The sequence below is a fragment of the Stegodyphus dumicola genome, chromosome X1 (assembly GCF_044657685.1).
Source record: "Stegodyphus dumicola isolate Sdum_Otavi_A_Nest chromosome X1, ASM4465768v1".
In the NCBI taxonomy this organism is placed as follows: Eukaryota; Metazoa; Arthropoda; class Arachnida; order Araneae; family Eresidae; genus Stegodyphus; species Stegodyphus dumicola.
Genome location: NC_140780.1, coordinates 221,553,299 through 221,565,546, shown reverse-complemented (window position 1 = coordinate 221,565,546; position 12,248 = coordinate 221,553,299). Strand labels below are relative to the sequence as shown.

Below are 12,248 nucleotides of genomic sequence, written 5' to 3'. Positions count from 1 at the left end.
TATATTACAGCATCACATGATCTTTTTTGTGCCAAATAATTCTATTGGTTAAACACACTCTTCGCAAGCATACTCCTTTGAACGCGGTTTCACTGGTAACGTAAATGTGCTTTCGCTAGCTACATTCTGAGCATAGTCGTGTGGATGGGCCTTTAAGCAGCCCAGTGCAAACACAGTTGAACCATGCTAATTTTTAATTAACTTTACTATACAGAAAGAACTTTCTGCATTATATATACTGTAGTAATAACTATACAGGAAACGTAAAGAAAAATTTTAGCACAGTAATATATTTGGAAAAAATTCATTGAAATTGTTTTTAATATATACTTAAATAAATATAATTATCTGTTACTGATAATTATGTATGAGAGTGAGCTTTCGTGTTGCTACTGATAAAATACTTATGTTCTGTATTCTTGCATATGCAACTTATAAGTGCGATGGACTGATAGTTCGAGGAATTCTTTGGGTCCTTCCCTGGCTGAGCTTTGGGAATAGCAATACTATTCCATGTACTATGGAAGGTACCCTTCTCTCACATTTGATTCACTAGATTGGATTTCACATTGATGTACTAGGGAAGTTACCCTTCTTTCATATTTGGTTGTAAAGAGCAGTCAATGATTAATAGGATAAATACGTCAGCATTTCATAACTGATGCTATCCAGACATGGGCTAAACTTATGCATCTGCAACAAACCTCTCTTTACCTCAAGCATAGTAAATTCAGTACCATAAAGCTTGAAGTTGGAAGAGTTAAATGCAAATGGATTTTTCTCATAATGCAACTTGACAAAAAGAAATACTTCCAGGTAAACTGCTGCGGGAAGATATGGAAGCAATTGTCTCAGCAACAGTGTACATAATTTATGTTGTTCTGCTTATCACTTAGCCATCTTTTTCAAGGAAGGAAAGTGAATTGTCTTTATATAGTCCACATGCCTTTCTAAATCTTTCCTACATTCTTTTACTGAGGATGTTATTGATGGCACATATGATATCCATGAATCCCTTTGGTTCTGACATCTCACTCTTGCATTTTTTTTTGGCTTTTTAGAAGATTTGACAGTGTTCGGTAGCTAGACTAATCTCCCCCAGTTTTTCTCAGTTGTCTCAGCATCTTCTGACATTCTCGGTTCTAGTGTGGTCTTGAGTACTTTGGGAGCTTTGATATCACAGTTATAAGAGGTGTAGCTGCCTCAATGATAATATCTGCAACAATTTTAACTGCATCATCAATAAGTACATCTTTTACCATCATTTCCTTGAGCTGTGCAAGAGATGAAAAGAGTTCCCAGTCTTCCCTATCAAGTATGAACATCAACATGGAAATTACTCTTCATGCGAGAGACACAAAAATGGGAAAATTATCATTACTGTGAGGACTATTTTCAATACAAAGTTTACAAAAAGGCAAAAAAGATGAACATATGCCAACGTGCCAAATGTCCTCATAGGCTTGTGAAAGTAGGTACTACATCTATTGTTGAGGAGACAATGTGATCTTCAATCATTTGCTCAGTTTGCCTACCTCTGGGATTTGCATTCTCACTTCCCCAGAGCAGACTATGGCTGTTTAGTCCTATATTAATAGGGGAACCGGAAAGTAATGTCGTTTTCTTACATTAAATTCCCACGAATAAATTTTTAACACGTTTTTATTTTTAATCAATAATGTAATCACCCTCGTTATCAACAACCTTTTGCCATCTAGTGTGCAGATTTTCAATCCCCGGACCAATATAAATCAATTAGTTTTTGAGTAAAATATCTCAAGATGGCATTTTGGACATCATTCAAATTTTCAAATTTTTTGGCACTAAGAAAATGTTGTAGGGATCGAAATAAATGGAAATCTGAGTGTACGATATCGGGCGAGTATGGTGGGTGATGCAGCATCTCCCATCCCAATTCATTCATTTTTTTCCAGTGTCCGTCTTGCATTCTCGTGTTGCAGAATGATGCCTTTTCTAATGACAATCGCCTGATATTTTTTTTTATTAAAGATTGGTTCACTCAATCCAATTGTTCACAATAAAGATCTGAATTAACAGTTTGTCCAGGTTTCAGCAATTCAAAATGAACAATTCCACGAATACTCCACCAAACACACAGAAGTGCCTTTTTGGGATGTAAACCCTTTGTAACCCCTATTAAAACTGCCTTTTGCGTTTTGGTTTATCATACAGAACCCATTTTTCGTCTCCAGTAATCAAATGATCAAAACACGGTTCTGTATGGTGCCATTGAAGCAATACGTTGCATGTGATGGATCGGTTGGCTTTGTTCTCTTCGGACAGATTATGGGGGACTCAAACACCTGCTTTGCTTATTTTTCCATTCTGCTTTAAATGTTCTTGGATGGTCGACCAAGGTTGGTTAAGAGTGTTTGACATGGATTTGCTTCCACTTCTGCCATTAGCATGTTGTTGTCGACATGTGCAGAAACAACATTACTTTCCGGTCCCCCTATTATAAGGGTTATTATATATTATATAAAGGGTTCAGGCAGCTGCTCTATCAGGTCCTCTAAATCTCTTGATCAACATGGTGATTTGGGGGCAAATAAAGGAACAAATTGAATCTGAATTCTGTATACTTTTTTGGACAGCGGCAGCTTGGAGGTGGAAAAAATTAGACTAAAGGAGTAGTCAAGTAAGGTGAGAACACCTTCACTAACGTGCTCATAATACCTGATTCTCTTTCCTGATGAAAGAGAACCTCCAAAGTTTTGCTTGTATTACCAATTTCAGCAGTTTTTGAACAGCCAAGCACACAAAATGATGTAAATCATATCTTTGATGTTAATGAGATTTTGGTGGATGCTGCAACAATTTCATAAAATGAGGGTGGCCATTATGTTTGATGTTTGCTCTTTTGGTGCATTTCTTAAAAATTTATTTTCAAAGAAGTAGATGTTTTGGGATATCCAGTCCCTTCTCCACATCTATCTCAGAATTTAAATTATATGAACTGATGCTCCCAAAGGAGCTTTTACTTGGATCTCTGAGGGGTTTAAACCTTTCTTTTTTTATTACTTTCAGTTTGGTTATCCTTTGTTTATTATATGGTATTTTAACTATGAAGGGTATTGATTTCTGTGCTTTGTTTCGTACATTTTGGACTCGCTGTTTATTTTAATGCACTGCTATAAGATAAATTTTTCCATGGCTGCATATCTGTTACTAATTTTCTTGCCTCTGCATATAAGATATTTTTAGTTACTTTTACTCTCTGTACCCCCTTTTCGGATTCCATTTAGGGCATTATAGCAAAAAGGCTGTGTGCTCCCCTTTGCAGTTAACATAGTGGATCAGCATTGCAATTACCACTGTCGTGGATTTCCACAGAGTGTTGTGCATAGTGAGTTTGCCTTGACAGGACAATTTGGAGTATGGGGCAGGGCAAAAACACAAACTTAATTTTTTTTGGCAGATCAGGTGAATTAAAGGTCAGGATCACAGGTTCATATTGATCAAATGACCTTTTCTGCGCATCCTGATATGTCTAGCAGCACAGACATTTTGGTTGGGTAACTCAGATACAATTTCCTCTTCTGACACAAACAGAAGGTCTATTTCCGAGATTACATCTCAGCATTAGTTTAGTGTTTTTATGTGCTGACACACTTATGGTGTCTTCTCCAAGCTTTTCCAATTCTAGGAATGTAAGAATGAGCTACAGAATAAATTTCAATAAGGAGGTCTCCAGATTGCAGTCATTTAATACTTTCTGGTTCCCCAATAGAGGAAGGGATGTATTTTTATATTAGGAAAAGAGAAAGTTTTTTTAATGTTACACATGTAGAATTGTTTGTTACAAGAAAATACAGTGGACGATTTTTGGAATTAGCATTTATCTATGTTTTTACTTTTTCAGCACAACACATTTTCAACATTTATTTAAGTCTTTGGGTCTATTAAACGGCCTGGCAGCTCCTTCCACCTTGAATCCAGCAAGGGAATAAAGATTCAAAACCAGGGCTAAACATGTCTATACTCAATGTGAAGCCATACAGTCAGCATCTCCATGTATCGAAAGCATGACTTAGGATATAGATTAATTTTATACATAGCATTGTTCTAACATAGGTATTTTGACACAAAATCAGACCTTTTTCTGAAATAACATACCAATTTTTTTCCACATTTCGATTCTATGACTTAACTTATGCCTAGATATTAAATTTTGTAATTTTTGGTGAGAAATTTAGGAACAAATTTTAAAAATTTATCTTGGCAAATTTTTTTCAGTTTGTGCCAAGAATAATTCACTCGGCCAAGAATAATTCACTTAATTTAGAGCAACCTATTATCCTTTGCCTTTTTTCTTTGTGCACAAGTGGGGAAAAGTCATCGTTCATACTTTCAAATAATTTTTAACAAAGTGCATACACCACATTTTCGTTATTATCGCTTATAATAAATATGCCAAATTTCAAAATACGCCAAAATGTAAATTTGCATACATCTTAGGAAATTTTGAATAAAAAACTCTAATTTTTTTGCAGGTATGCTTAGAAATACATCTATTTTAAGATGACGGCAAAAATTTTAGAGAATGTAATTCAACATTTTTTCGAAAAATTTATAAAAATTATTTTAAAATATAAATTTTAAAAATAAATCATAAAAAATCGGCGAATTGTATTTGGAATGAACCTAAATTTCAAAATACAAAAGGAAGAATCAAGAAAGTTTAATAAAAAAAGAGATATTAATAAATATATATAAAATTCAATTAACATTGAGGAGCTAAAATTTTGAGTGCTATTTTTTTTAAAAACTACTCGTGTGATCGAAATATAGGGAAAAAATAGTGTGTTATTTCAGAAAAAAGTCATTTTTTTGTGTCAAAATAACTATAGTAGTACAATGCTATATATAAATCTAATACATGTCTTAAGTCAAGCTTTTGAGACATGAAAAACGCAAGTTGAATTTCATCAACTAGCCCAGTAGAACGGGAGATATAGAACTGTCCTATTTTTTTTCTTGTGCAGTGTGCATGCTGTTCTCAGACCAGACTCTGCTCTCTGACCAGATTTCTTAGCTTTGGACTAGTGTTACAATGATAAATATAGAATACATATATAAAAAAAATGTCATCACTTCTAGGAGTAGTAGTTCAATGATTTAACCTCAGACAGTAACTATTATGTAACAATTAACTTAGACACTGCAGAATGTTAAAACTTCTGTTTAAGAGGAACCCAAACTCTTTTTTTTTTTTTAAATTCAAAAAAGTACAAATTTTTAAAGCTACAAAACATTAAGTCAATAAAACCTTAACATATAATAATGTTATATGAAGGACTGCTACAAAATTAACAGAATTATACAGAACAGGGGTGTTTGTGGGACCCCAAAAAATTCCCTGAAACTTTTATGGACTTACTACCGACATTTTGGAGTTTCGAGAAGGGGGGGGGGAGAAATGAAAAATTACAATTATGAAGTATTGAATGACCTAATTATAAAAGTTCAATGAATTACTTTTTTTGCAAAATTAATAACCATAAATTTTCAAACATATAAACTACTACATTTTATGTAAATATTTTAAATAACCTGAATTAATTCTTTATAAAAAAAATCATCTAATTTCTGCTGCTTTTTTTTATTTTCTGATGTTTGTGGGCTTGTCTTTCTTTTGTGGTGAACTTCATAATTGCAGGAAGGTTGACTTTTATTTTCCTCATTTACAGTTGAAGAAATTTCCTCGAGAACTGCACATGCAGAGGTAGAAGCAGTTTGCTTTTCTGCTAATGTAGAAGGTTTTTCACAGACTTTTATAGGTGACTCATCTGAAATACATGTTTTTAAGTCCTCTTGATATGTTTTCCAACTTCTGTTTATATTCAGTAAGAGATCTTTGTGAATTGGATCAGTCATTGGATTTTTTGAGCCATATTTTTCACATGAGGTTTCTTTAGAAGCCATTAAATCATACTTAATAGTCTGCACTGCATCTAGGGAATCAATTTTAAGAGAGGTTCTATAGTCAATGACAAGTATATCCATTAAGTTGAATGCACTTTCCACTAATGGGCCATGGAAGCAGCTAAGGCAGGCTTTGACCAATTTAGCCAATGTAGGATACTTATAATCATCATCATGAATACTTATAATCATCTTGTGAAATCATCTTTTAAATTAAAAACTTTAGACCAATATTTATCAATTGTACACTTGACTTGATTTCCACTTTCATCAGATGTGTAGAGCATTTCTTTGGTGATATCAATATCACTCTGATATAACCTTATTTCAGCTTCTACTTTTGACTTTTCATTATCACTAAAAATATGGGACATAAAAGATGATAATTTTTCAAAAGCTAATATTGTACTGGTTTTACCTTTTAGCTCTGGATCTAATGCTGTAAAACTAATTAGATATGAATTTTTAAGGGGTAATTTCTGTTTCATATGCTATGCTGTAGTATAAGCTTTCATCAGAGAAACTTGGAATTCTTTTGCTATTGGATGATTTTTTGATAATTTCTTCAGGAGAGTGGAAGCTTCTGCACCAGCAAATATTACTTTGCTAGGTAGATGGAATTCTGGATTTGTGACATCAACCTTTAATAAATCATTATAAGATGTGCACTCTATGTTTTCTGGCTTCATAAAAAAAGAGAAAAATTTTGCCATCAATTTATAAATACTGGAATGTATTAAATGAAGCATTGGTTTTTTTGTTTCAAATAATTTAATATATGTGTTGAACTCTGGTAATACTGCTGAATATAATGCCATATACAATAAAGTTTTGTTTTGCACAACAAATAACCCATTTAGTATTCTTTTTTTCCGAACTAAAGCATCCTTTGTGAGTTGTTGGGAATGCAAGCAAGAATACACCCCTTCAACAATTTTTTTCTGAGCTGCAGAAATATTTCCTTTATTGTATACAGTTTCAACATAAAAATAATCCCCTTTATCAGTTTTATCCAAGTAGTGAAAATAAAATGCAATAAGAGCATCCCACAGATCTTTAATTCTTTCTAAAACACATAAAATGTACACCCACCTATGGTCTGGTCTCTTCAAGGGCTTAAGTTTTTTAATGGCAAGGGATTCACAGATTTTGAAAAAATTTTCTCTTTTACTGCAGCTTTTCATATCAAAATAGATGTCATCAAACAAATCTTCTAAGTATCTATCAAAACATGAAGCAAATTTTTTTGCGCAGTTATTAGCTGTGTGACATGTGTCACCATCAATATCTAATAAGTGGGGTGCTTTGTTTGATCGTAGTCTGGTTTCAACACCCTTTTATTTTCCACGCATGGTGTTACATGAGTCCATTAATACATTAATTAAGTTTGCCCATGGAATATTATTATCTTCAATAGTATTAACAACTGCTTTAAAAAAAGCTTCTGAACTGCAAGATTCCATCTTTAGAGATGCAAAATGATGAACTACAACTTCATTTTGATTGTTGTCATAAAACTGCACCAATATTGCCAGTATACATTCTTGAGCATTGCTAGTACTTTCATCCAAATTTAGAGAAAATGGAGTCTCCTTTAAAGTTTTAATGATATTTTCCTTAATAGTTTTTGTGAGCCCCTATTTCATCTTATAACATGCAGTAGTCCTGGACAACGAGTTTAGTGCCATCTGATCGCGGCTCAACTGTTTGCAGAGGTCAATTAAATTGGGAGCTACATTGAAAGAAAGAGAATTCTCGGCGATAAACGAAGTTATTAATACCTCTTGGCGTGCTTTTCTTGTCACTATATCCAATGGCCGAGCATCAGTCTCCAGTAAGTCATCAGTATTTTTTGAATTAGCATAATTACTTAAAGTCATTGAATGTCTAATGCACTTTGAATATTTTATGTGCGTCACAGTTTTAGAATGATTTGTGAAAACCTTGAATCCTTCCCCACCATACTTCAGCAGCGAGTTACAAAAAACACAGTATGCTTGTCCAGCAACATTTATTTTCTTGCACCATGTGCCGATGGTAACCCCATTACCATCTCTCCATTCAATCCAATTCTAACTAAATGCATTCCGGACACCTTCTTCTAATTGTATAATATCACTATTTATATCGAGAAATTTCATGGTGAAATTCTCTTGTGTACATAAATAAAAAAATATTTCAATAAACGAAACGAAAAATTTACACATGCATCAATAAATGAAGCGAAAATTTTACACAGCGGAGAAAAAAAAAAGTTGAGAAGCGATCAATGACAAATACAGTAGAAGTCCATTAGTCCGGCATCCAACAGTCCGGAATGCCCGATAGTCCGGCATCGCTCCGGAAAATTGTAAAAATTCTGGTTTTCTCCAAAAGTGTGTCTTTAAAGCAAATAAAACCGCTCGAGAGCTATTCGGAAGTTTTCGGGGTAGTTCGAGATCATCCGGAAGCGCTCGGTATTGTTCGGAAACAATTAGCGGCCGGCTAGTCTATTATTGTTGCAAATATTGTTGCTACTCTGCTCCCACCTAACGTAACATCTTTGATTCAACCCATGGACCAAGGGGTTATTCAAAATTTTAAATGCTTTTATAGAAGGTCTTTTATTCAAGGCCTGTTAAATGCCGACTGTGACGTGACTGATTTTCAAAAAAAGTTTATAGTAAAAGATGCCGTCTATGCTATTGCACAGTCTTGGAAACAGGTAATAAATACAACACTCCAAAAATACTGGAGAAAACTTTGGCCAGCTGCAAACCCTGCATCTGATCTAACTCTACAGACTGATGAGGAAGAAAACCATCAAGATGCTCTGACCAAAGTTTTGGATGTCGTTAGAAGTACTGACAATCCCTTGAAAAACCTGCCTGAAGATGAGGTAGAGGAGTGGCTTTTAATCCACGAGAATGAGTCTGTTGAACAAGAACTAACTGATGAGGACATTATCAACATTGTAGTAAACCCTCAGCCTACTCAAAATCTTGAAGAAAATGACTCAGATGCTGAAACGGAAGAAAAGGAAAAAATCAGCTGGGCAGAAGCTGCAGAATCACTAAATAAGTTTATCTCTTTTGCCGAGGCTAGTACTAGCTACAGTGCTTCAGAAATTATTGATTTCCATATCATTAGAAATAAATTTTATACTAAATGCCAAAAGTCAAGAAAACAAAAAGACATTCGTGACTTTTTTAAATCTAAGTGAAATATGTTTTACAGTACATGTACATACATTATATGAAATGTAAAATAAACTTTGTTGTATGTATTTGCATACTGTATTTTTAGTTTAATTATTAACCTAATTGTTCTTATAATTACCGCCCGATAGACCGGAATTTTCGGTAGTCCGGCACCGAGCCGGTCCCGAACGTGCCGAATTATCGGACTTCTACTGTAGCTAATACGGCGAAAAATCCCCCTTCTCTACTTATTGGCGTCATGCCAGGAGAGATAAGACCAGAGTCACGTGATCGGACATCTGGTCGAACGAAGTCTCTCCCTTTTTTTTCTGCCGCACCTACTTGCCGAAAAGAATCCAGAAGAGAATGTCCGAGAACCGGGGGAATGAGTCATAACTCGCAATAAGGAAAGAACAAAAAAGAAGTTTTTTTCCCCTTTTTCATGCATTATCACTGCCTTTGGAGAAAGAAAGGAAAAGTTTTCACCACACACACTGACCTTGCGTTTTCTGCTTTCAAAGCAAACAAAATTACCCAGATCAAAATAAATAATTCATTATTATTCCTACTTCCTTTTGAACGACGATCCCCGGAATTTCCGGGTATCGAAGTTCAAAATTCCCGGAATTCCGGAGTTTCCCCGGAGCACAAACACCCCTGACAGAAACTGCAGCAATACTTTAAAAGACCAAATTAAAACATTTAGCCTTGAAAAACTTTAGATGAACATTCAAGGCATACATTCTCATAAAAAAAAAACAGAAACATTTGTAGTTAAAGGTACCAAAAACTACACAAAGGAAAACTGGTTAAGGATATACTAACATATAGAAAATAATACAGTTTGAGACACTGCACTTTTATAGTTAAGGGTTAGATAAAAATAGTCATTTTTATTATTAACTGAAGTAAAAATTATGACAATTTAATTTTAACATAACAAACCTGGCCAGTGGAATGAATCCATTGTCCATCTACTTGAAATTTATACTCATGATCTCCTTCAGGAACATCCAAAATTAATGCAAAATCTCCATGGCTGTCAAAGAGGGGAAAAAACGCTGTTAAAGTCATTAAATCAATCTAAGATTTCTTAACATAAATTACCACTACAAATACTTGTTAATGGGAAACATTTTTAAAACTAAGTACAGAATTAATATAATTTGAGAAATGTATTAAAATTCATAAAGGCAAAATCTTTTCTGACAGAATAGAAGCTTTACATTAAGGGTGACATTAAGGCTTTACATTACGTAATCTTTCCCTCCCGAGGTCCACATCAATAAATTCATAAAGATTCGCAGGCAACACATCTGTCAAATAAGTAACATAGGCAGAAAATTTATAAAAAAATGGCAACGTTACATAGACGGACTATTCCAAGGAATGGAAGGGCATAAAGTCTTCATGGATGATGGGTGAATAACAGGGTCTGATGATGATGCACAGTTAAATACTTCAAATATTTTCTTCAAAAAATGTAAAACTCATTGACTAAAATTAAATTTGGAGAAAAGAAAATTTTTTCAGGATAAGATACAATTTTTAGGTCATAAAATTGCTGCAAATGGTTTACATAAAACTGGATGAAAAAATATCAGAGATTGCAAAAGCCCCAAGACCTAGAAATGTCTGGGAAATTTGAAGTTTTTTGGGAACTTTTATAGGAAAACATTTTTGCCCTAAATTAGCACAATCACGAATTCTTTATTACAATTAACTAAAAAACTAAAAAATTGGTTTGGACGAGGGACTATCAGGAGGCTTTTCTAAACATTAAAAAGAGAATTGTTTTCACAAAAAGTTTTGATGCATTATGATCCAAAACTGTCCTTAACATTGGCAACCTATGCATCACCAGTGGTGTTAGGTGCGGTACTTTCTCACAAACTTCCTGATGGGATGGAAAGGCTAATTGCAATGCTTCTACAACACTTACAGAAACAGTGAAAATTCTCAGATAAAGAAGCTCTACAACCATTTGGAGAATTTAAATTTTTTTTTTTTTTCTGTACTTAAAAGACAGGAAATTCATGCTAATTACAGATCATAAACCTCTTGTTTCAATTTTTGGCAGAAAAAAAGGCATACCAGTTTTGGCAGCAACAAGACTCCTGTATTATGCCTTGGCTTTACAGTCATTTTAATTCAGTATAATTTACCATAAAACAAACGAGCATGGTAATGCTGACTTTCTATCACGATTACCGATGAACTCAGAGCAACAGGGCAATTACCTAGTCAGGATGATGTAACTATTTTTCAATTACAACATATTAAAACTCTTCCAATCTTCGCTATAGATTTGGCTATAGAAACTGAAATTGATGCAGAACCTAGTCCTCTGCTACGAATACTTCAAAGTAGCGGTGCACTGAAAGGAAGGGAGATGGAAGTACGGTCTCCAAGATGGCTGTATAATGTATGGCTAATGCATATGTATTCCAATACAATACCATGAAAATGTTGTGAAAGAAATGCACCATGGACACTTAGGGACCATAAAGATGAAAGCAATTGCTAGAACTTGTGTGTTTTGGAATGGTATAAATAAAGAAATTGAAAATACTCCAAAAAACTGTTTTGAATGCGAACTTTTAACTTCTAAGGTAAAGGTAAAAAAAATTCATCATTAGGAGTACCCGAGTGCTCCAATGAAACATATTTACATCGATTATGCAGGGCCTATTTAATCGTCGATGCTCACTCAAAACGGCTAGAAGCTTATTCAATGAAATCAAGCTCAAAAAAGCTTCCAAAACAATAGAATGTTTCTGGGACTTTTTTTGCATGATTCGGATTACCAATATTGTTAGCGTATGATAATGGGCCACAGTTCACTTCACATACATTTAAGCTATTTCTACAGAGTAACAGAATCAAACATAAAACTACAGCATTATTTAAACCATTTAGTACAGGGCAAGCTCAACGGTATGTGTTTACAGTAAAGCAATCTTTAAGAACCATGCAGAATTATCCAGGAACTTTGAGACAAAAACTCAGTACATTTTTAATGTAATATAGAAAAGCTCTGAACTTTACTATACAGAGCCCGGCAGTGCTAATGCTGAAGAGGAAAATTTGAACAAAAAAAAAAAAAAAAAACATTGAGATCAA

The 12,248-nt window shown here is 34.0% G+C and overlaps 1 protein-coding gene across 2 annotated transcripts in view; it reads right to left on the bottom strand.

Annotated features, from left to right (window-relative positions):
- The window catches only part of LOC118193635 (5'-AMP-activated protein kinase subunit beta-2-like), a 60,554-nt gene that overhangs the window by 23,921 nt on the left and 24,385 nt on the right, over positions 1–12,248 (bottom strand). For both annotated transcript variants that reach the window (XM_035364747.2, XM_035364748.2), the window contains one exon: positions 10,071–10,164. In XM_035364747.2, coding sequence (XP_035220638.1) covers positions 10,071–10,164 — 94 coding nt within the window. The remainder of the gene's footprint in view (positions 1–10,070; positions 10,165–12,248) is intronic.